The 24,032-nt window shown below is 42.6% G+C and overlaps 2 protein-coding genes across 3 annotated transcripts; both read left to right on the forward strand.

Annotated features, from left to right (window-relative positions):
• Nucleotides 1-1,910: 1,910 nt before the first annotated feature.
• lrsam1 (leucine rich repeat and sterile alpha motif containing 1) lies at nucleotides 1,911-16,202 on the forward strand. The gene is made up of 25 exons (XM_005748164.1): nucleotides 1,911-2,234; nucleotides 3,927-4,106; nucleotides 4,187-4,243; nucleotides 4,922-4,966; nucleotides 5,192-5,269; nucleotides 5,496-5,564; nucleotides 5,649-5,733; nucleotides 5,814-5,935; nucleotides 6,018-6,108; nucleotides 7,968-8,077; nucleotides 8,198-8,227; nucleotides 8,962-9,084; nucleotides 9,228-9,367; nucleotides 9,461-9,505; nucleotides 10,078-10,148; nucleotides 10,428-10,527; nucleotides 10,618-10,705; nucleotides 10,800-10,874; nucleotides 11,194-11,274; nucleotides 12,194-12,289; nucleotides 13,210-13,308; nucleotides 13,388-13,519; nucleotides 14,138-14,204; nucleotides 14,346-14,560; nucleotides 15,393-16,202. Exons 2-25 carry the CDS (start codon nucleotides 4,035-4,037, stop codon nucleotides 15,513-15,515), a joined length of 2,214 nt encoding a protein of 737 aa, XP_005748221.1. The 5' UTR covers nucleotides 1,911-2,234; nucleotides 3,927-4,034; the 3' UTR covers nucleotides 15,516-16,202.
• A 1,107-nt stretch (nucleotides 16,203-17,309) lies between these two features.
• Nucleotides 17,310-23,646, forward strand: ndor1 (NADPH dependent diflavin oxidoreductase 1). Of its 2 annotated transcripts, none has more exons than XM_005748165.1 (15): nucleotides 17,310-17,435; nucleotides 18,460-18,599; nucleotides 18,787-18,864; nucleotides 19,448-19,545; nucleotides 19,640-19,738; nucleotides 19,816-19,917; nucleotides 19,997-20,200; nucleotides 20,377-20,504; nucleotides 20,717-20,928; nucleotides 21,059-21,166; nucleotides 21,252-21,366; nucleotides 21,688-21,834; nucleotides 21,925-22,043; nucleotides 22,175-22,269; nucleotides 22,455-23,646. In XM_005748165.1, exons 2-15 carry the CDS (start codon nucleotides 18,465-18,467, stop codon nucleotides 22,597-22,599), a joined length of 1,785 nt encoding a protein of 594 aa, XP_005748222.1. In that variant the 5' UTR covers nucleotides 17,310-17,435; nucleotides 18,460-18,464; the 3' UTR covers nucleotides 22,600-23,646. The 2 variants fall into 2 exon arrangements, with proteins under 2 accessions (XP_005748222.1, XP_005748223.1); XM_005748166.1 differs by having other exon boundaries at nucleotides 18,463-18,599.
• The last annotated feature ends 386 nt before the right edge of the window (nucleotides 23,647-24,032 follow it).

Consider the following 24,032-nt stretch of genomic DNA (forward strand, 5'->3'; position numbering starts at 1 on the left):
GAGAAATTATTCTTCTTACAACAACAGGGATTTATTACTAAATAAAAACAGAATCAATAAATAACCCAAATCAGTTTAACTTAAAGAGTTAGGCTTTCTGCTCCAGATTTATTTATAATATTTATTTAAATCAAATTTTATTTATGTATTTATGTAGTTTAATGGGCGTGTTTCTAATTTATTGTTCGAATGTGAAGAGCCAATCCTGAAATAAAAGGAGTCCAAGAGGACCAAGAAACAAAGAAGGAAGGAAAGTATAAGAAGGAATGGAGAAGGATGCAAAGGGGAAGAAAGGAAGGCATTTAGGAAGAAGGGATAAAAGGATGTTAAAAATTAAGGAAATTACAGTTCAAATGGAAAGGACCAGGGGAGGAAAAAATTAAAGAGCAACAGGTAATGAATGAATGAAGGAAGGAAATTAGGAACATGGAAAATAAGGAAGAAAGAGAAAAGAAGGAAGGAAGAAAGGGTGACAGACGGACTCAAAAAGTAAGGAATATGGAAGGAAGGAAGGAAGGAAGGAAGGAAGGAAGGAAGGAAGGAAGGAAGGAAGAAAGTTGGGAACAAGGTAAGAAAGGAAAGTTTGAAGGGGGAATGAGAAAAAGGAGAAAAAGTAGAAAAGTATGAAGGATGGTATAGGAGCAAGACAAATAAGGATTTAAGGATGAAAGTGAAAAGAAGGAAGGTAGGAAGGAAAAGAAGAAGTGAAATAAATTAGTAAGGAAGTAAACTGCATGTCTATTATATTTAAAATTATTATTATTATTTTAAGTTCGTTTCACCTGTCTTTTATATACAGTCTATGGATGAGGGTAATTATGAACCTTTGGAATTAATTTCTGACTTTAAGTTTATTAAAAGTCTCCCCTCCTTCACTGAAGATTCATTAGTATATGCACAATAAGACCATGACAAGCCTCACATGTAACACCTCCTCTGGTAATAAGCCCACACATGATCCTGTTCTAAGGACGCTGGTGTTGTTGGAGGGGGGGATCTGTAGTGTGTGTGAAGCTTTTTAAACTAAAGGGGGGCTCCGGGGAGAGCAGCTCTAACCACAGTGTCAGTTCCCTGTCAACACCTTTAATTATGTGGTTATTTATAGCTGCGCGGGCGCCTCTTGTGGGTTCAGAGTCATACATCACACCTGCAGAGGGCTGTGATAAACACTGCTCGGGTTCAGGTCTGCAGGTTATCTGGTTATGTTAATATTTTTATTAAACCGACCAGGTGTGTTTAGTCAGTGGAGTTATAAAGCATGCAGAGAGGGTGAGGCTTAAAACCACAATCAAAAACATCATGCTTTAAGAGCACACCTCTGAGATTATAATTACTGCCACATGCAAACAGCCGGGCTTCGTTCGGTGTGGCATAAACGTGCCTAGCGCGACCCCTGCTGGACAAAGTGCTCACGTGCGGGGTAAGTGCAAAGAAGCTGCACTACCTTAAAGGAGCGTGTTTTCTAAATTATCGGGCTAAAAAACAGAGGTAACAAATATTCAGACGCAGCATTTTCAGCCTTCGGGCTGTTTAAAAACGTTTTTAGATCTGAATGCCCTTTTGCCAAATTTAGCCTGAATCTTCGGCGCAGACTATTTTTTTGTGGGAGCTTTAAATAGGAAAGGACCTGGGCTTGTTTAAGTTAGTAAAGATATTTCACATCTCCTCCAAGAGGAGTCTTCATTTTTAAGACAAAAGGTGGAGGTTCCCAGGTATGCAATTCATAGGACTCATAAGACCGCCCTAAACTGGATGACTGAAAATCTACATAATCAAACACCTTTTTCAGTTATTATAATTAAGTAAGTAAGATGGGAGCAAAGCAAAAACAAGAAGTCTACACCACTCTTTGAAATATCAGCGGCAGTGCGACCTGATATGACTTATGTGCACATGCGCAGTGTGAACTATAGGGGGCGACAGGCTCCTGCTATCACGCTGGAGCCGGTAACGGGGCGGAGAAGAAGAAAAATGCAGTTAACTGTTTGTTTTGATTGCATTAATCAGCTCGTGTAGGTTAGCAGCAGTCAGCCTCATTCGATCTGAGTGGAAATATTACCGTATGGCTTTCTTTTTATGAGCTACGAGGGTAAAGTGGGGAGGAGTTCAGATTTAAATAGTTAAAATCGACTAACTGGACCAGCTACTTCACATGTTAGCGAACATCGGAGCTTCCTTTAAACATTTTTATCCTGAGAACAGCGAAGAATAGGAGAGACTGTAATAATCACACGGTGAGTTTGAAACCTGACATTACTCTGACTCCACTTCCTGCTGTTGACACACTCCAACAGGCTACAGTTTAATGTTATCTTTTAGCATGTTAGCTTATCCGTCAGCACAGTTTAGTGTAGCTGAACGTGTCGGCTGTCAAAAGGTGAGCACAGGTGGGTTAAAGGTGGTTGTCATCAGGTTTAAAGTCTACTGAGGTTTATTATCTTTTTCTAATTCTACTGATTAACGTCATGTCAGTTTACGGTAATCCTCCGTTCCCCTCCCCAAAGCCACACCCACAAGGGCCTTCAGCTGTGGGAAAATCCATACACCAAGCTCCCCGTGACTGCGATCATACAGATCACATATGTCATTGTGAAACATCTAGGAATGAACTGAGCAACCAAGTCTTTAAAGTCTATTCATAAACAAATAAGTCAATAAATAAACCAAATAATGCCATTATATACAATGTAAATCAGTGTAGCTGTTTATGAATTTAAAAAGTAAAACATAATTTTGTAATTTTCGTTTGAATTTGTATTCATTTGCTTCAATGTGTAAGTGTAAGCCCAAGGGGCCGTGCTGTTTACTGCAGCTGCATTCGCATTCACATTGAACTGTCTGAATGTGAAAACACTGAGGCATTTTACTTTTCATAGACATCTATATATATATGGTGGTCTCAGAATCTCATCTCTGCCTTTTGCGGATGATGTGGTTCTGTTGGCTTCATCGGGCGGGGGCCTCCAGCTCGCACTGGAACGGTTCGCAGCCGAGTGTGAAGCAGCGGGAATGAAGATCAGCACCTCCAAATCTGAGGGATGAGTTCCTGCCCCAAGTGGAGGAGTTCAAGTATCTCGGGGTCTTGTTCGCGAGTGATGGGAGAAGGGAGCCGGAGATCGACAGACGGATTGGGGCTGCGGCTGCAGTGATGCGGCTTCTGCACTCCGCTGCACTGGTCCGTCATGGTGAAGAGGGAGCTGAGTGTAAAACCGAAGCTCTCAATTTACCGGTCGATCCCTACCCTCACCTATGGCCATGAGCTGTGGGTAGTGACCGAAAGAACGAGATCGCGGATACAAGCGGCGGAAATGAGCTTCCTCTGAAGGGTGGCTGGCCTCTCCCTTAGAGATAGGGTGAGAAGTTCGGCCATCCGGGAGGGGCCCAGAGTAGAGCCGCTGCTGCTCCACATCGAAAGGAGCCAGCTGAGGTGGAGAGGGAGGTCTGGGCTTCTCTGCTTAGGCTGCTGCCCCCGCGACCCGGCCTCGGATAAAGCGGATGAAGATCGATGGATGGATGAATGGGTGATTTAAGTGTTCTAATTTCTCTGAGCATTGTAATAGACATATTAATAATGTTACTTGTGTGAATACATTGGAAATCTGCGATTGTTCACCTCTGAACACTGGTGGGATGAGGAGGAGTGTAATCCATAGTTACAGAAACACCTTTAACACCTACACAGAGCTTTGTGAAGGCTTTAGGGGTAAAACAGCTTGTCTCAGACAGAGAGTGAGCTGAAAGGCTTCATATACCTCCTAAACTAAACCATAAATAGTTTAGTCCCGGGATAAAAATGTAGTGCTGTAAATGAGCGGAATTGTTCCCTTTAAATCATTCAGTAATCACACTACAGCTTATTGTGTTTCTGTGATACAAGTTAAATTCTTATTTATCTGATTAGTCTTTCATGTCTCTGCTTCTCCTAGAGTGCAGGTGGTGTGGTCAGGGTTTTCCAACCTGTCCGTCAGACCTCCGTGTGACTCTTGTTTGAGTGGAGGGGGAGGGAACAGGAAGGGAAAACACCCGGGGTCAGGATGCCTCTATTCTTCAGGAAGAGGAAGCCCAACGAGGACTGCCAGAAGAGACTCGAGTATCAGCTGTGCCGGGTAAGAAGAAGCTGCTGCTGGTGCTAGTGTTAACGTATCTATCACAAATCCACCCGCTTACTCTTAGTTATTCTCCTCAGTCTAAGGAAGCTGGTGCTGATGACATCCTGGACATCTCAGCCTGTGGGCTGTCAGAGGTGAGAGGAAAGCTGCACTGATCCCTGACAGCCATCGTGTTGTGGTTTACACATTAACCTGATGAGTAACAGTAGTCTTTATTTCTCTTTTTCTGTTATGTTAGCAAACTACTAATACTTCTAAACTACTAGTATTTTTGCTCTCTGTATAGCTATATGAACACCTGTTTACTTAACCTATTTGTGGATAATCTGTTCATCAATATTCCCACATTTTTTATATAATCTGCTCTTATTGCACTTACTGCTCTTGCACTTCTGATTAGAAGCCAATTGTATTTCGTTACCCTGCATATATATTTTATATAATTATACATGTGTTATGACAAAAAAGTCCTAATCTATCCTAAACAAAGGAAAAACTCTGCAAACAGAAGAGAAATGGAAGAGAGCAGGGAGTCATTAGTGGGAGCACTAATGAGTCACAATGTGAATCGATTAGTTAGCAGTTTTCGACTTCTATTAAAAAAAAAGAAAAAGCCAAGTTGGAGCTAAACTGTGTTTTTATTATTGCTATTTTTGCTGAGAGATTACTTCCAGCTGTGCCACCATCAACAGAACAGCATTTTTCTTTCATTCTTTTCTTTGAGTCTTTTATCCCATTTTTTTCCTGAGATTGGCTAAGATGTGATTAAATTGTGCTGGCTACAGCTAATGTTTTTGTGTGTTACATCACAGGCCCCCTCGAGTGCCTTTTCCATCAGCAAAGTGCTTCATAAGAAGGTGAGACAGAGTTGCAGAGCTTTTAAGTGGTTTGATATTTATTTACTCAGTGAAGAGTTTCTGCAAAAAATCTCACACACAATATTCCTCAGACTCCAGAACTTAGAGCTTCAACTAGTGCTTTAGCTCCTCCTCTTTTTAGCTATCTCTCTTCTGAGTGGCCTACCCTCACAGACTAACAGCAGATAGAGCAATGAAAATGTTACCTCTGTTTCTTTCATTTAGGTACTTATCCTCCACAACAACGAGCTGCGGCATCTGGTGCCCAAAGGCATTGACATCAGCACCCTCATTACATTAAAGGTAAGCCCTGGGACCCTGTGACATCATCATATCCTCTTCATAGGTGATGGTGTTTCTCTCGTTTTTTGTTTTTAAACGTACTGCATTTTGAATGTGTACCTCAGCTTGAGGCTCATAGCTCATCATCGTTTTTAACTCTGTGTTACCTTAGAGTTTGTTAGAGTTAGCATGCAGATGTTAGTGCTGGATTTATTTTCTGAGAAAACCCTCCTGTGACCCTCCGAAGGTTTTAGACCTGCATGAGAACAAACTCACCTCTCTGCCAGAGGACATCGGGAAACTGACGGCGCTGCAGGTAAAGCCTGCTCTCCAGTTATACGGGAAGTAAGTGTGAATAAATGTCGTCAGCATCCACCTGCGGTCTTTCTTCTTGTGTCAGATCCTGAATGTGGAGAAGAACCGTTTGAAGGCCCTGCCAGATTCCATCGGGAACCTGTGCCTCCTGCAGACTCTTAATTTAAAGGGTACGATGCTTCCTGCTTGCTTGCTCTGAAGCGAGATGAGTCACAAGAAGCTAGTTGTGTATTTTCTTTTTCTCTAACAGGAAACTGCCTCACTGAGCTGCCGTCCTCTGTTGGTTCTCTGAGCAGCCTGCGGACACTCGATGTGAGTGACAACAACATTGTGACGCTTCCCAAAGCGCTGGCCTACATCCGCACCTTAGAGGTGAGGTGTCCACTGATTCAGACCTACAGGAAGGCTGAAAACAAACTGGTGTTTTATAAGTGTGTGTGTGTTTCTGTGACAGAGTTTTAGCCTTGATGCTGCCATGATGTCCTTCCCACCTTCGTCTGTGTGCACAGAGGGAACAGAGAGCATCCAACGCTTCCTGTGCACGGGTAGGATTTGCCGCTCGTGGTCACTCATTTATTTGTTGATTAACGGCAGAAAAACGTAAACCTACAGGGTTCCTGTCTGAGATCACAGTCAAGAAAATTAATCTTAAAATGTCTTATTTCCTCAAACTGTAGGTGAGAATTCTGTTGATTGCTGCCTTTCCTACTGGCTCACTGAGATTTAGTAGCTCCTTAGATTTACCACATAGGGCGCAGATGCTGATGCTTCTTTGCTGTGTTGCAAATAATGAGCCTGTGGCGATGACGCAGACTAAATTGTAATCGATTGATGGTTTCTTGTAACAACAGTGAAGTTTTTATCAGAAGTTTAATCTTTTCTAAACATGCTTCAAGTGAGTATTTATCTATTTGCATCAGTGATACAATAATAATAAAAAAGGCACAGTCTGTTCAGAATTCATAGAAAATAAATAATGATAAATAAATAAATCTGTTTTTACACATTAATCTTGAAATTTTAAATTTGAGGAAACAAGAAATGAAAATGTTGGTCTTTCTGTGTTTTCCCGTGCCGCGTCACAGATGAGGTAAGCAGATGATGATGCTGATTTGTTGTTCGGTTCAAAATGCAGAAGTGCACAGAAAAAAAGGAAAGATAGCAGGGAGTTTGTTTCTAATTTCCAGTATAAAGAAAAAAACTGGTTTAAAAAAAAGGATTTAAAAAAGGGTTAAAAATACAACATTTTTTTCCACACGATTATGTGTTAGTTCTTATTTACTACGTCTTAAAAAAGGTCTTAAAAGGAAAAACTTTGATATTTTTAAATAGTGCAGGAACTGTGCAGCCTTTGGTGTAACAGCACGTTCATGTAAACGTGATATGAGCCGAGTGTGGCTAATGTTAGCAGCTCTGGCAGCAGTAGACTTCTTCCTTCGCTAGTTAGCGTCAGCACGTCTGTGTGAATGTGGTTTACACCTCGATCATATCGGTTGGCTTTGGGTGCCCGGTCTGCATGTTTTTAACTTCCTGTCACAGAAAAAGAGACAAAGCTATGACTTTGTCTTTGAACTGATGGTGTTGTACATGAATGGAACGTGAATAATTAGTTTAAAGATTTCAGATGCTTACAATATATTGCATATAAAAGAAATGTTGTAGAAAAACATCAGATGAGTTTAAGGTCCAGGATGCTGGTTTAGCTCAGTGCGTTGAGCGGGCGATCACATGCCATACGAGAGATATGGCTGAGAGTGGCCGGCCCAGGTTCGAAACCAACCCGTGGCTCTTAGCCACATGTCATCCCCTCTCTTTCTCCTTCCGCTTTCCTGTCAATAAAGCTGAAAAAGGGAAAAAAAGGGAAAAAAAAAAAGCTTCAGGTCTTCCACAACACAGTTACTCTAAACAAACGGCAATAAATTCTACAAAGAGTTCAGTAAAATTCACAGATTTGACACGAACACAGACACTGAATCTGAAATCAGAACATGCATGTGTATTTTTACTGTTTCACTTCTCCCTCTCTCGTATGTGTGCGGTTACTTCTGCTGAGGCAGCGACTTTCATCTTGGCATTACCTCATGTTGTTTTAATCAGGCCGTGAGAATTCCTGGTCCAGCCTGCAGCTCCACCACTTTAACAGCATTGTACACTTTGCTGACCGTAGCATCAGGAGGCTCATGAACTCAAAAGACCTGCATATGCCCTCCTGGTTAATGAACAGCAGTTATTAAGGTGGAACCCATCTATAGAGACCAAAACTGTTGTTTTGGCACAAGTTAGAAGTTTTAATATCTAGGCTTCTCTGTGTCACATCACGGTGTAAACTAAAAATGTGCTGTATGATTGTTGTGGTTTGGGCAGCATGAAGATGAATTGACTGGTTGGTTGGTTTGCTTTCCAGAGCTGGGAGAGGAGTACTGCCCACCCTCTCAGTACCTCCTGCCGGTGCTGGAGAGCGACGGCAGCAGGCAGAGCTCCGACTGCCTGGATGGGTTGGATGAGGCCTGGCAGGTACAGCTTTCTCTTGTGGAGTGTGTAGAGGACACGAACACCAGCTTCTTTGATACGTTTATGGATTTCTGTGTGAGATACTACAAGTGTCTTTCAGTGTTTCCTCTTTTTCTGTTGCAGAACAAATTTAGTGACTACGAGAAGAGAAAGGTTGGTGACAAGACATTCCTCATTTTTCTTCAACATCTTTTAATATCTTAGTTTTATCTAGTACCTTTTCTACTTCTTTCAGGCATACAAGTTTTCTTTAATATTTCCTGTGTCGTTTTTCTGCAACACCAGGGTGAAGAACAAAGTTATAGCACATCTTTCAACACAACTACTAGCTTTTACCGAACTTTTGAGTACATTACACAAAGAGAACAAAAGCCCTTCTCCTAGCAGAGAGCAGTTTTGATGTAATTTTTTTCGGTCAGTTTCAAACACGAGGTGCCATAAAGGACAGTACACGTATCTGATTTCCTGCTGTCTTCTGAAAATAACTTTTTTGACCACCAACTTCTCAACTGAAGCGTTACTGTGGTGCACCACAAGGTTCGATTTTAGGTCCCAGTTTAATTTCCATTTCTAGACTCTGATAAGTTTTGTAGTTCCTTTGCTGCTTTTTTGTGTTTTAATTGTTTCAGTGAAATTAAATATTCTTATTTTATTTGTTCTTATTACAATTTCTTGTTCTGTCCCCACAGAATTTTTTTTTTTAGCTTATTATTGTGGAAACTGGCTGCAGACTGTAGCAGTAGTTATTATTTAGAGGGCTGAGAATCTGCAGATAAGGCTTTCTGTTCAGAGGTGTTGCATTATTTTTACATGAGCTGAATAAAGTGAAACCTGTGTTTGAGCAGCTGAAGTTTGAAAGTTTTCTGACTGGTTTGCATGTCCTGCAGGAGCAGAAGCAGCAGGAGAAGTTGGCCTTCGAGAAGCACCTGGAGGAGAAGCAAAGGGAGCATACCCAGCTTGTAATGATGAAAAACTCCAACAAGGAGAACATCCTCAACTCAGTCCGACAGGTAATAACAACCGCCCAGAAGTCTTCTTGAGAGGTTTAATTGTCAGCTCCTTCTTTCTGTTAACACCGAATCATCCCTGATGATGATGATTCTGTGTGTAATTCCTAAAATTGCCTGTTTTATATGCTGTGTGTGCCTTTTAGGAGCAGGAGAGGGTGGAGCAGGGCGTCAGCAAGCAGCAGAGAGCTCAGGAGGCTGAGAGGCAACTGGTGCTGGAGAAAGTCAGACAAGCTGAAGACAACATCAGCAGTCGCATCAGCAGCCTGCTGATGGACAACAACAGGTCTGAAGGAGGGGTTTCTGCGGATACTTTAAATATGGCGTCTCCACTGATGAGTCTGTGCTAACTGCAGTGTGTTCATCTGCATCCTTGCAGGCAGAAAAAGAGTGCAGAGTTCCTCCAAGCCATGGAGGAGGATCGGTGAGTGTTCTGACCAATGATCCATAACACACAGGGAAGAGAAATAAGACTCTACAACACAGCAGCACTCATCCAATTGTTTCCCACTTAGCTGTCTATTTCTGGAGCACTTTGTGAAGGAGATGCATAAAGTGCTTTCAGGGATGGGAGGGTAAAAAAAAAATAACAGCAGGACAAAAGAACACTTTACGAACCAGTTTGGAGGGCTTGATTTTCATATTCTGATCTTAATGGAATACAGATCGTGAGTTGCTGCGTTGCTCCTGTCTGGAATCTGACTCCATCAAAGCCAGTGGCGATGCTGTATTGTGATGGAGGTGCTGGTAGTTGTGTGAGATATTTCATGAGGGTACAGCGTGGTCCTAGTTGGACTTCAGTTGATATCTTGTCAACACATTACAAAGATGTTTTGTTGATAAAGCCACAGTGATTGTTTCTTCACATCCTGTTTAGGACTTAGCCGTTTTAAACACAGGAAGTTATAGAAAGTTCCTGTAAGAAAAAGAAAAAAAAAAAAAAAAAGTTCCTGTAAGTCTGCAGTGAAATGCTGAAACAAAATGTTTTCCCCTCAGGATCCGTATGGAACATCTGACCACCATCACGCAGGAAGAAGCTAACTCACTGAGGAAGAAGGAGGTGGCAGGTATAGAGCTTGTCTCATTCAGGCATTAAAACACATAATTTTACTCAGTTTTTTCTACTCTGGCTCTGTATGATATCATAGAGAGGGGATCTCCCTAATATGGTCATCTCAGGTATGGAAAGTTAATACTTAAAGTGTGAGATAAAGAAGGATTATTTTGAAGTGTGAATCATGCAAAGCTACTCTAAGAATGAAAACATAGAGCTGGAAAAGACAAAATGTAGCTAGCATGCTCCTCATGTGGTGTTTTCTTCCCCTCTCCTTGCTCTCTGTTTTTAGCGGCCATGCAGAAGATGCTGTCTGACAGCTGCGCCATGAGCCTCCTCCAGGAGGCCAGTGACTACCGCAGACAGAGCCTGGTCACTGAGGCCTGCAGGAGGTCAGAAACACACATATACACAAACCATAAACAGGGAGACCTGTGACAGCTTTTGGAAAGATGTTGTAATCTCTTCTCCTTATGTAACAGTTTAGAGAATTTAGACAGGAAGTTTGACAAGATGCTGTGCCTCCAAGTTCTGGACAAGTCCAAAGCTATCGCCCAGATCTTACAGGAGGTAGGATGAGTAGAAATCAAACCCCCACTCTGTTTAAAGCTGCTGGACTCGGTAACCCACCTCGGTGACCTGCCTTGAATGGTTGTCTTTGCAGGAGGAGATGCAGAAGGCAGCATTCCAGGCGCTGCAGCTCCAAAAAGACGCCGTTCATGGGTACATCCGTAACCAGGTCGGTGACGATGCATCATTGTTTTTTTATTTGTTTTTTTATTTTGCTTTGTTTTGTTTTTACAGCTCGTTTCTGCCAGAGGTCCAAAAAAACTCAGTTAATTCAAGTCTAAGGAAAAAAAATAGCTGAAAATGAAAAGACACTGGGCATTAACGTCATTTTACTTTTTCCCACAATCTGCTCATAATCAGATTCATCTTACTCATCCTAACAGTAATGAAGATGTCCAGTTTAAGTTGCTTCTCATAGATTATTATAGCCTCGGCAGCATGTCCCCTCTCCTTGCTTGCCTCATGTCTGCTTCTCCACTGTCCCTCAGATCCATCTCATAGAGGGTGAGTTAATGCAGCTGACTAAACTGGAGATTAAAAGACGCAATCTGGATGCTGAGAACCTGCAGGTGGGTGTCACCGCCTTCTTTGTTTGCCCTCCCATGTTTACTTTCACTTCCATGTCATCGCTTCATGGCAGCAGTTCAACATTTCAAGAAAACGATCAGCAGCTTTAAATGTGTGACTTAAAACGAGTGACAGAGGCAACTACAGTAAACAAACTGTTAAGGTTTTAACTGGCTACCAGTGAGGTTTTAGGAAGAAAGCTTAAAAGCGAAACGGCAGCCAACATTAGACAGTCCTTTTAACTGATCGAGCTGCGATCAATAAAAATGCAAAGAACTGTCAGTGCAGAGTTATCAAAAAACAAGCAAACGCAAGACTAAAAAGGTGTTCCCCAAGGTTCAGTTCTGGGACCACTGCTATTTATTTTATATGTAAATAATTTCAGTCATATAAGACAAGTACAAACTTGGATTTTATGCTGATGACATGGTGATGAACTGCTCTGCACCTCCTCAGGACCACCTCTCTGTCAGCAGCAGACAGCTTTTAATACAGTACAGCACAACCTGTGTGATTTATGCTGACAAAAGTAAACTGATGAAACCGTTTCATGTTGTGTATTTTTGCTGTGTACAGTCACGTGTGTGCTGCTAGTTTATGCGACTGCTGTTGGTTGTACTGCTGTCTGCTTTGGTGCGGAGGAAAAGATTCATATTAACTCATTCATATTAGTTCTTTTTTATTTACTTATTTTTAACGATGGAGTCACACTGCATTTTTTCTATGGTATTTTATTATAACATTGCACTCGAGCCCTGCATGGCCTTTTGAATTTGATATCCAAATTTTTTTTGTGTAATATTTAAATTTAAGTTTTTGTAATGTTGAATAAATAAACCTTAGTACTAACAAACATTGACTGCCCACAGCTGATAATGATGTGTGTGTAACGTCACTCCACTTGTGTGTGTTTGTGTGCAGGAAGTTCTGGTGGAGCAGCGCACGGCGCTCAGCGACATGTTGCAGCAGCTGCTGAAGCAGAGAGACCAGCGAGAGCAGGAGCTGCTGCAGGTTCTGGTGAGGAATTATCTCGTGGCGGTTTTGTTCTTCTTCTCCTAATTTCCTGTCATGTTTCTCCACTTCCTGTGGTGGGTGTTCATATTAAACATTAAGGTTCAAATAATGAGGTCAGCTTCCATACAGCAAGGCTTTGGTCTACTCTTAGTACTCCGTTTCATATAGTGACCTGAAACAGAATGGGCTCAGCATAGTCAACTTGTACCCTCTGTTTGTGAGAGGCAGCCAGTCAGAAGAAAGTTGGCCTAAAGGGGGAGGAGCTCAAACAGGTTGTTTCAGAGAGATGATGAAGGCTGCAGGTCTTGCAAGTCCCAGTATAAGATGAAGAAGTTCCACAACTCTCAGTGCTGAATCCAATAGAATTTGCTTTGTACATCCTTCCTTTATGTGGTGTCATTCAGTCATTTTCTGACATTTTTTAAATCATTTCTATACTGATGACATTCTGCTGTGTGCGTCTTTTAAGCTTTAGCGGATGAACAGTTAACCGTTTATCTCGCACTATCTCTCCATCAATGATCTTGATTGGGTATTGTGTGATTATTGATCCTCCTGAACTATATAAATGTCAGTCAAACTCTTTCTACCTTCTCACAAGTCCAGCGTTCGTGATCTTTTCATTATATTTGATTCTTCTTTGAGCTTCAACTCTCATGAAAAATCAGTTTCACAATCCTGTTTCTTTCAAATACATTTCTGGTTTCTTTTCTTTTATTCAGTTTTAACTTTTACATTTTGTATTGCAATTAAATGCATTTTAATTTTCTATTATATTTTAATGTTTTTATTCCTTTTGTTGTTATGATGGCTTTGTGACCAGATGTCTATGAAAACTACTTTATAAATAAACTTTATACCTGTTTGTAGAGTTTGTGTTTCCTGTTCTGAGGATAAACAAAAACCCATGTTGTGTTTTTCAGGCTGAGATGGAGCTGAAGTCTGAGTCCAACCAGCAGAACTACTGGATGATCCAGTACCAGAGGCTGCTGGACGCTAAGCCGCTGTCACTCCGCATGCAGGTTACATAGCACAGATGAACATCTGCAACATCTGGAAACAGAGTGTGGCATCCCACCTAAAGCTGTAATCTCTCTGCAGGAAGCGGGTGTGGAGAAGGAGCTGGTGAACTTGCTGTGCAAACTGTCCGCTCAGCACTACCTGCCCATTCTGGCTCATCATCGAGTGACGACCGAGGCGCTTCACCACATGAGCTCCTCCGACCTCAAGAAGGTGCGTCTGCAGCGCAAGTTTCTGTCTGGGCTGCTCGATTTGTTTTTTGTTTTTATTTTTTAAAATGTTTATCTTGATTATCTGTCATATTAACTGGAAGTCATTTGATTGGCCCAGGTCTAGTTTCTGCACCAGCATCTGTATGAACATCAACATCAAATAATCAATCTCCAGCGTAATGAAACAGAAAATTGGTTTATTTCACTCCATTATTTAGTTACTACTTCTGCCTTATTGAATATTAAAGATGAGATTGTTACCAGAGACACGGCTCAGCCTGGCTCTGGATCCAGCAGTGTTTTGGACAGATTCTTACTTTTGACAGATCAGACTAAACTATACATTTGATGTTGTTATTTTCATAAATCGGGTAAAATTAGAAAAACAGGGAGGTGCTGTTTTGATGGTCTCTACTCTGAAGGTGAATGGTGTCTTGATTCACCTTCGTCACTGAGTAGCTGACATAGCCATCTGCAGGTTTCTATACTCCAACTGGATCATGTTGCATTTAAAGATAATCTCAGTGTAACTTTTAAAGCTTTGTTTTTTTGGATCCATGGTGTCATGTCACATCCAGGTTTATGAAATCATCAGCTTTATGGAATTCTTTGTTTTCAGTTGGGCATCAGTGAAGCAGGAATCCAGAAAGCTCTTCTGAACTGGGCCCGGGAACGCCAGCCTCAAGGTACAGTCCACACATCACACCACAGCTGAGCGTTAGTCACATTGTAACACTGACACACTGCAACTGTTTAATGGGACAGAGATGTTAGATTTTCAGTGTTTAGCATGTGGAAAGTGACGTGATCCGTTTCCTCCTCTACAGGACCTTGTAAAGTCACCAAGCAGGAGGCGGAAGTGGAAGTCACCCCCTCTGCGCCATCTCCTTCCCCGCCTCCGTTCTTTCCCAGCACCTCAAACATCCAAATGCCCAGCCCACCACTCACCCCGGGGACCCCGGGGACCCCCGTCACCCCGTCAGCACCTACCCCCGTGGAAGGGCCGGGAAGCTCAGACTGTGTGGTCTGCATGGAGACCGGGGTAAGAAATGCTAAAATGGTCATGAGTTTAGTCTCAATGAGATTATAAGATCAGATGTCAGATTTGAGAGCAGAAAACACGTTTTTAGCATAAAAAACTGTTTGGGGTTTTAATAAAGGGGCAAAGTGACAAGTTTGACTGACAGGCATGATCTCAGTTATACAAACATGATTTACTGAGGTTCAGTACAAGTGTTGCTGCTGGGAGCATTAATGCATTAGAAATGAGGAGGAGGTGTTATCAGGATGAACGCTGAACCATTGTGCTCTGAAACCTGGATTTTCTGATTTTTTTTCCCCCTTATTTCTGATCTGATCTTAAATGGCAGTAAAACTTAACAAGTTTTATTCACCAAAACTGGAGCTCAGGCTTCTCGGTCAGTCTGTTGGTACAGCATCCTCACAGCAGCCCTATTATTGGCTAACTGCACTGAAAAGGCTCCAACAGCACAAACATGGTCCTGAGGTCCAGTTCAGGGACTCCAGTTAGCTGAGGTGAAGCCGAGCAGTTACACTGCCTGTGTGGCCATCCACCTGTCTGTCAAAGAGGCCACGCCCCTATTAATGCAAACTGTGCTTCAGATAAGATCCAATGGGACTGACACGCTTTTGGAGCCTTGTGTGGCCACTAGAGGAACTGCAGTTTTTGGCATGAGAGGTGTTAGTTTTTACGTTTTTTCCACTGTTAAGTATTTTGGTAATAACAGTCTCCACCTGCATGGGTGCAGAGGAAACAGGAAGTGCTGATGGCTTATTCAAGATGGTGAGAACCAGGACAGCCTGAAAGATGGCTTCAAAGTTGAGATTACTCACTGTCTCTCCTGTCTCTGCAGTCTCAGGTGATCTTCCTGCCGTGTGGTCATGTGTGCTGCTGTCAGGTGTGTAGCGATGCCCTGCAGAACTGCCCTCTGTGCCGGGCCAACATATCCCAGCGCATACGCCTCTACCACAACTAGACCCTCTTCCCTCACCAACTGTCACTTTCAGCTATTTATGCATGACGATGAAGCTGCTGCTGTGTCGTGTCGAAAAGCTTTTCGTGGGTTTTTAAAGCGCTGAGCCACTTTTCCTGTAATCACCAAACTGTATTCTGTGAAGGACATTCTCAGATCTTTTTAACGTGTTTCCAGTCGTCTCTGGTGGATTTATTTGTGTCTGTTCTGTTTAAGTTGTGTAATTTTTATTTTATGTGATATATAAAGAGCCGAGTGGATGACACCACTCACTGACTGTTCACTGCCTTCATGACTGATGCGTGCCTTTTTCTATGATTTTTTTTTTATTTTTATTTTAAATTCTAGTGTAGTAACCAAAGCTTAACGTTTAAATAACTCAGTATAGTCTGGTGATCCTTAAAGATTTCTGTCCTCATTGCTCATCGTTTCCATCTCTGATTCGGCCTCTTACTGCTGCTTTTCCTTTCGTCCATCTGTTTCACCTGTACCATGTAACAAATGTCACCTGTCTGTGTGTAGCATCACTAATGCTGGTGTATTTTACCAAGTGCTCTTAACCTCTCGCATGCTTCAGTAAAGTCTCTCCTTTAAAAACTCCACATGAGTTTGTTCAGTGTCAGAGATTCCACCTCAGCGCCAATGTGATGATATCGTCAGACTGTATGAATATAAAATCCATACGTGTCATTTCCTGTGGTCAGAGTGTGTGTGTTTTTTTATTGATTATAACTACACAGGCAGATATCTCAACACAGTGTATGTATATAAACATGAGCTATAAAACAACTACACACTCATTTCTGAGCTTTTTCTACTATTACTGTGACCTTTAACGTCGATTTGAGGGTTTAACATTTGGATTTGATTAAATCCTGAGTTCCATTTTATCGAGCTATTGATGAAGTTGGAAGGCTGGAGCAGTGTGATCAGAGATGTTACCTGGATCTAAGCCCAGCCTTGAAATATTCTGGATTTTCACTCAGTGACAGCACCTTTTCTAAACTTATTCACTATACTATACATTGAAATGATTATAATATGTTGGACATAGTGTGCTAGGCTCTTCCACAGAGTGACACTGAAATTAAAAATCTAAAGTTCTCACAGTTTGTTCAGTGTGAATCTTGTTTCCTGTAACTCGGCACAAAATCTGCTTCTCGGACTATGAAAGAGTATTTTGTATTTCTTCAGTGGTTTAGTGACCATCAGATCAATCACAAAAGTGCTCTTATTCCATAGATGACAGTCCCTGTGACAGCATATGAAGTGCTTTAACCAGTCCATTTATCATAATACCAGAGACTGTATCAAATGATTAATAATCTATAAAGAAATTTTTAAAAAAGAAAAAGAAAGTCTCTGACTTTTTCCAGAACATTCATCTGTTGTGGTTCAAGGTGAAGGAGTGAGGAGGTTTGTAGGAAATTTACTTGACCACGAGGTGGAGACAAACACAGAGCAGTCACTGTTTGATATTTGACATAAGACAACATTAAGCACTGTAGGCTAATATAATTTTTAAATGAGACATAATGAAGCTACATAGTGGATGAATCAGGAAATTAAATTTAAAAAATATGTTTTTTTAAGATGTTTTAGGCTCAAATTTAAGACAAATCAATAAAAATAAGTCACTTTGTAGCTGTTATTAATTAATACTTAAATGAAAATTATGTCTTCATCAAGAATAATGTTAACAAAAATGAAATAATAAAGAATAAACAGCAGAAGTTGCTTGTGAAAGAATTTTTACGTAAACTTTGCTATTTCTGATTTTCCTCCGGGGCTCTGAACGCAGCATCGGCCTGTGAGCTAATCACAGCGTGCCTGCCGTAAAGTGTGGCGTTGAGGGTCATCATGACCAGTTTATTTTGTTCATTTGTATAAGTTTCTAGGTAATTGTCGACGAAGACAGCGACGGTGAGTGGATTTGTTTGCTTGTGGTCATAAATGTGAATTATAGACGAAAAAAAAGAAATAAGTAAAATAGCGGATCAGATTTTTATCAGTCGGTTAGCTAGTATTCTAGCACGTTAGCATGCCGCTCAGTTATGTAGTCCTGAGTGAAGGTGAACACCTGCTAATTTAACTGTTTAACTGTTATATTTTATTCATTTCATTATATCTACTGTAAAAAGTAACCGAGATACCTGCTGGTCACGGAAAATGGTTTGTTGTGGCCCAAATAAAGAAATGCGGAACATATATTTCTGAGTGAAAAATGAAAGTATTGCTAATCAATGTGTTCAGAGCCAACGTTTCCTGTTTGACGAGTCAGCATGTATTTATCACACAGACATGTGTACATGTGCGAAGACAGTCTCATGCTTATAAGGATGAAAGTCAGATGATTAGAATTAAAGTCACGTTATGGTTTGTATTGTTTAATTGATTGTTTTTACTGAAAACTAACAGCAGAGCTCTGCTTTACGTTTATTGGTTTCGAGTCTTCTCTTTATGGGCACTGTTTTCGTCTAGTATCTATTATAGAATAGATAAAACTTTATTCTGCGCCAGAGTCGAGCATCATCTTTGTTTCACCAAAACATTCATTCAGAACTTCATCTGTTTACATGTACACAGCAGGCAGCTGAACAAATGCAGCTTCCTGTCCAATAAACTCTGGGTTATTAACCATGACAGTGAAACTCTATCACTGTCACATCTGGGAACTTCGCCACTGCCTGGGTCACCCAAGGAAAACTGAACCTGAGTCCCCATCTGGGGCCAGTTAAGAGGAAAATAAGTGGCTGTGTCACATGAGCCAGGAGCGAGTTTACCAGGGTCTTAGCCTGAATGAGCCACACGTGTCCTAACTCCTGCTGTGGGACTGCATGCTGAGTGGCTCAGAGAGAATCAAACTCTTTGCTCCATGTTTAATTTAGTCCCTGAGGCTTTTTTGTATCCAAAACATGATGAGTTTCTGTTCTTGTGTTTCTGTCAGCAGTCATGTCAAATCCTGCCCTGCTCGTTCTGTACGGGAGTCAGACCGGGACAGCTCAGGACACGGCACAGAGGCTTGCCCGGCAGGCACAGAGACGGCGGCTGCGGGTCCGAGTGATGCCACTGGACGACTACAATGTGGTGAGTGAGACCTTATTCAAAAATAAGGGGGGGTGTTAAAGTTTTCAGAGCTGTGACTCGATAAATGTGGAATAACTGTGGGGTCACAGTCGGTGTTTCACATGTTTATACCCAACTTTAGTCCCAGAGCTGCTCCTGAGTACTCCTCCTCAACCTCACAGCGTGCCTTTTTCCTCCCATCAAACAGGCCAACCTGATCACCGAGTCTCTGGTCGTCTTTGTTTGCTCCACTACTGGTCAGGGAGATCCTCCCGACAACATGAAGGTAAGAAAAATGAAAACTGGAAGAGTGAAAGGTGACCTTCCAAAAAGGAAATATTATTTTTAAGCACAATTACCTTTTTACTTCAAGTCTTTCCAGTTTGAAATTAACCAAGAGTTTTCCTTTTCAAAGTTTAGAGTGTTTCCCCTCTTCGTCCTGCTAAATGTAGGGATCTTTGAGGTCTGTCCATAAGGTTTTTGAGTCAGTCAGTCATGGTCAAAGCTTCAGAGTGAATTAGATTCGAATCCTCAGATTAAAATCAGATCAGATTCACGCGAAACACATGAAACACGTTCTCGGCTGAGAGAGACATTAAAGCTTTTTTAAAACTGTTGTACACTATCAGTAGCGTCAGTAGCGTCGGACATAACAGGTGGATTTCTCCTGGACTTATCAATATGAAGGTAAAGTGTTGTATGGCTTCATTAAATGTAGTGAAGTTATATTAAAGAAAGAAGCTAATTCTGAGGGTCAGTGAGAACCTCTGTGGTTTTTCTGAAGAATGATAAAAGATTTCATGCACAGCCAATTATATTTTGAAAACCTTTACCTGTGTCTGAGACGTCCATGTGTTCTTTGTTTTAAGAATTTCTGGCGGTTCCTCTTTAAGAAGTCTTTACCTGTCGGCTCTCTGAGTCAGCTCGACTGCGCCATCCTGGGCCTGGGAGACTCCTCGTATCCAAAGTCAGTCCAGGATTTATGCTCGCTGTTCTCACCATTAGCCTACAGTGACTCGTCTGGTTTTTGTTAAAGCCTGTGCATGTTGTGTGCACCGCAGGTTCAACTTTGTGGCCAAGAAGCTCCATAAGCGCCTCCTGCAGCTTGGTGCCTGCGTGCTGCTGCCCGTGGGGCTGGCTGATGACCAGCATGACCTCGGGTAAGAGACAAGTGTAAACATGAACATGGCGGAGGGTTTGTTGCGCGTGTGCTGAGCTGACGGTGTGTTTGATGCAGAGCGGACGCTGTGATCGACCCCTGGTTTGCTTCGTTTTGGGGGAAAGTGTCGACTCTTTACCCGACTCTGTCCGGCATGATGCCGCTGAGGGAAGACGAGCCGTGAGTATCTGCTCCGTGTGTCCCTCTCTCAGAAAGCGTACGTTTAATTTATAGGTTTGTTCTGTCTTTTTTGCGACAGACTTCCTCCAACCTACACGTTCCACTTCCTGGACGACATGCAAGAGAAGGAGGAGGTCCAGCTGAGGATTCCCATGGATCAAACTGTCCCCTCCCAGTCTCACCCATTTCCTGCCAGAATGGTGTTCAACAGGAGGGTGACGGAGCCGTCGCACTTCCAGGACGTCAGGCACATTGAGTTAGACGTCACTGGGTCCAACATTGAGTACGTAACCTTGATCCCCTGAAGATTACTTTTCAGACCTGCATGTTTTTTTTGTCCTGAAACGCCTTGTTTGGAGCAGAATCTGCTCTGAATACGACCCTGAGTTTCAGTATTTAAGTAAAAGCAGTAAGCCTCGTTGGTCTGCCGCCATCTCCAGCTGTGTCGCTGTCCTCCAGGTTTGCTGCCGGTGACGTGGTGATGATGCGCCCATGTAACGCCCCTGAGGATGTGCAGCAGTTCTGCCAGCTGCTGAAATTGGACCCAGAGACCCGGTTCACTCTCAGCCCCACACACAACACTGCAGGTCCGTCCCTGTTTCTTAAATATCCCTTCCTATCAATGCACTTCCTTTCCTTTGAATAAATCTGACCTCTGAATGTTTTAATGACTCTTAGTCAGATCTATAATCTGTATATAAAAGATCGAGGTAGCTACAGTGACCTCACTGTTTTCATTTAAAAGCAGCTTGGAAATAATTTTAAGACAATCACTGATCAGTCTGAGTCCATCTTTCAGTCCCAGCCAGGCTTCCTCAGCCCTGCACGGTGCGCCACCTGGTGGAGAGTTACCTGGATATCGCCGCTGTGCCTCGCCGCTCCTTCTTCGAGCTGCTGTCCACCTTCGCCACCAACAAGCTGGAGCGGGAGAAGCTGGCCGAGTTCAGCTCAGCGGCGGGCCAGGATGAGCTGCATAACTACTGCAACCGACCCCGACGCACCATGCTGGAGGTAACGGTCAAAGAGGTGGAGCTTAGAAGCAATTTTGCAATTATTAAACCCAAACAGGATTCAGACCTGTGTAATAAATAAATCTGTCTTCATCTGCGTTTTACCTCCGATCTGCTCCTTGTTGCTGCAGGTCCTGGCAGATTTCCCTCACACCACAGCAGAACTCAAAGTGGACTATCTCCTGGACCTTTTCCCTGAGATCCAGCCTCGCTCCTTCTCCATCGCCTCCTCTCTGCGGGTAGATCATCCTTCTTTATTAGATTTAAAAAGTATTTATATTTTAGCGTTATAGCCGTCACTGTAAAGATGTGGTCTGCCTGCAGGCCCACCCAAACAGGATTCAGGTCCTGGTGGCTGTTGTTTGCTACAAAACCAAACTGTATAAACCTCGAAAAGGCCTCTGCTCCTCCTGGTTAGCCTCTCTGGATCCTGCACAAGGTACTCCACCTTATCTGTAGCATATGCTCACCGTAACTGTTAGCAGCCACCTACATACACTGATGATTAGATTAGGGCTGATTAATCAAATTCCAGCAGTGAACTGGCATCAAATGACGACTCTTTTTAAAATTCATTTTGGATACAAAGCTCTAATTTTGAACAAACCTCATGCAATGTAACCCTGAAACTACTTGTGGTATAGGATAGTCTTCATTAAATAAAGTTCAGCTGAAATCCTGAAGAACTTTAAATAATTAGATCGGATTAATAAGCCATTCTAATTAAAGAATTTAAATGTTTTCCTAATCTGTGTCCCAGGCGATGTGTATGTGCCTTTGTGGGTGAAGAAGGGAAGTCTGAAGTTCCCCTCAGACAAGGAGACCCCGGTGATCATGGTGGGACCTGGAACAGGAGTGGCCCCCTTCAGATCGGTGTTACAGGAGAGGACCGCTGAGGGGAGAACTGGTGAGATATCTGATTACATTTCCCAATCGCTCCACAGTCTCTCAGAGCTCACGTGACGACACGCCTCTTCATCCTCTTCCTGCACGGCAGCTAACGTCCTCTTCTTCGGCTGCCGCTCCAAGTCCAAAGACTTCTACTTCAGGACAGAGTGGGAGGAGATGATGGAGGCTGGATTCCTCACCCTCTTCACGGCCTTCTCTCGAGACCAGGTCAGAAACACGCTCCTGTTAACCCTGTAAATAATCACCAATATGAACAACAGCAAATGGGAGATGATCAAACTTCCAGTGTCCAGGAGTTCGGTAGGTTTTGACCTTCAAGCATTATTGTGTTTGTTCAGGAGGCAAAGGTGTATGTGCAGCACCGTGTGAGGGACAATGGTGAGCTCCTGTGGGACCTGATCGCCAATAAAAACGCCTGTTTTTACATCGCTGGGTGAGTCTGAGGCCTCGAAGCTGCCGCTGATAACCTCCCCCACTGAAACTCAGGTTGTAGAGTTTAAAATACAATTCTGGGACAAAACAAAAACCCTGGTCTTTTATTGTCTAAGGATCACATCTGGAAGCTAGTTTTGATTCTTCTTTAACTAAACTTCAGGTCTTCTTTGTGTTTCCGTGCAGCAACGCTAAACAGATGCCAGCCAGTGTGTGCGACGCCCTCAAAGAGGCGTTCCAGCAGGCGGGAGGTGTGTCCGCTGAAGAAGCCAAGCAGATGCTGGCGACCATGGAGAAGACGGGTCGGTTTCAGAGCGAGACCTGGTCGTGATCGCTCGGCCCCAACAACCTTTTGACTACACTGGGATCCGTCCAGCTGTCAGAATCAACTTATTCCAACAAATGAAAGAATAACCAAAAGTCTGTTTGACGCTCTCTTAATAGAACGAGATCATTTCACCCCACAGAAAGTTCACACTTTGGCTCTGTTTGTGGGTTTGGATGCTTTTAGGGTTGGGCTTTAGCTTCATCTGCATATTTTCTACACACTACTTTAAAAACCTGAACAGGCTGCTTTGCTTTGAGCTAAGTCGACTGTTATTGTGACGCAGCCGCAGAGATGTGCTGCAGTAGATCATTGGACCAGTTTCCTTAATTCTTTCTACTGCGTTGGCCTGCTGTGGAAACCCAAACCAAATCTGGTGCTTCCTACACTTTCATTCATGAGAAGTCTCTGGAGGTCATGATGAAAAACCTCACTGATCCCCCAACATATGAATCATTTTAAAGTCAAGCAGTAGAAGATCTAAACCCTGATCCGTGAACGACGTACCCAATAGTTTTTAGCTTTTTCTGTGGAAGAGTACTGTAGTCACCACACAGTCGCTGGTGTACAGCATCACTGAATATTACCCAATAACAGGGACAGAGAGGATTGCATCTCACAACTGGAATCAAGTTACAGAAACAGTTTAAGGAACAAGTCGCTCTTCTCCTCCTTCCTGCCTCCATTTCTGATCGTCTGTGACATCAGGAGAATCTCAGCAGGTGGTGATCACAATATTTCATCACATCAGTTTGCCTGATTGCATCTAACCTGTATGAAATCATTTGGCGTGAACTTTTAGTCAGATAAACCCTTTGAGAACTGTATGCACTGCAGATAAAGGGCATGTTCATTCCTCCTGAACAGGAGTTATAATGGTAATCTGTGAAGTATTTATTGCCTTTCTTGAGCTTTATTAAGTGTGTTGACCAGAAAGTAAAACCAAGTAAACAGTGTTGCCTTAAAGTACGTCAGTGAGGTCCTAAACTCTTAAATGAAGCTATAAGCATTCAGTAAAATACGTCACAATAAACTGTCTGGATCTGAAAACTCCTCCAGAGTGTTTTTGTTTCTGGTTTCTTCCTGAAAATTAATAATTCATACAAGATACATCCACCATCAGGCTGCATCTGAAATTAGCCGACTATGAACACTCCAGTGACTAAGCTACTGATCATTACAGGAATGAGCCAATCAAATCATGCAAACGCCACAGCACTGCTGCTGACCACTCAATGTTATGAAAACAGCAGACGTTGATCATTGTGAGTAATCAGCCAAAGCAACGAGCGGCTAGCTCAACCTACATTTTAAAGCTCCGGGGTTATTCGCTGTTACTATGGCGACATGCCAAGCAAAGACAAGTCTACGCTGTAGCCCCCACAGCTGGCTGACGGTGGGTTTGACATCTGTAACAAGAAACAATGGAACTGAACAGG

Source organism: Pundamilia nyererei, unplaced genomic scaffold (genome assembly GCF_000239375.1).
Source record: "Pundamilia nyererei isolate P.nyererei 1_Seehausen unplaced genomic scaffold, PunNye1.0 scaffold00215, whole genome shotgun sequence".
Lineage (NCBI taxonomy): Eukaryota > Metazoa > Chordata > Actinopteri > Cichliformes > Cichlidae > Pundamilia > Pundamilia nyererei.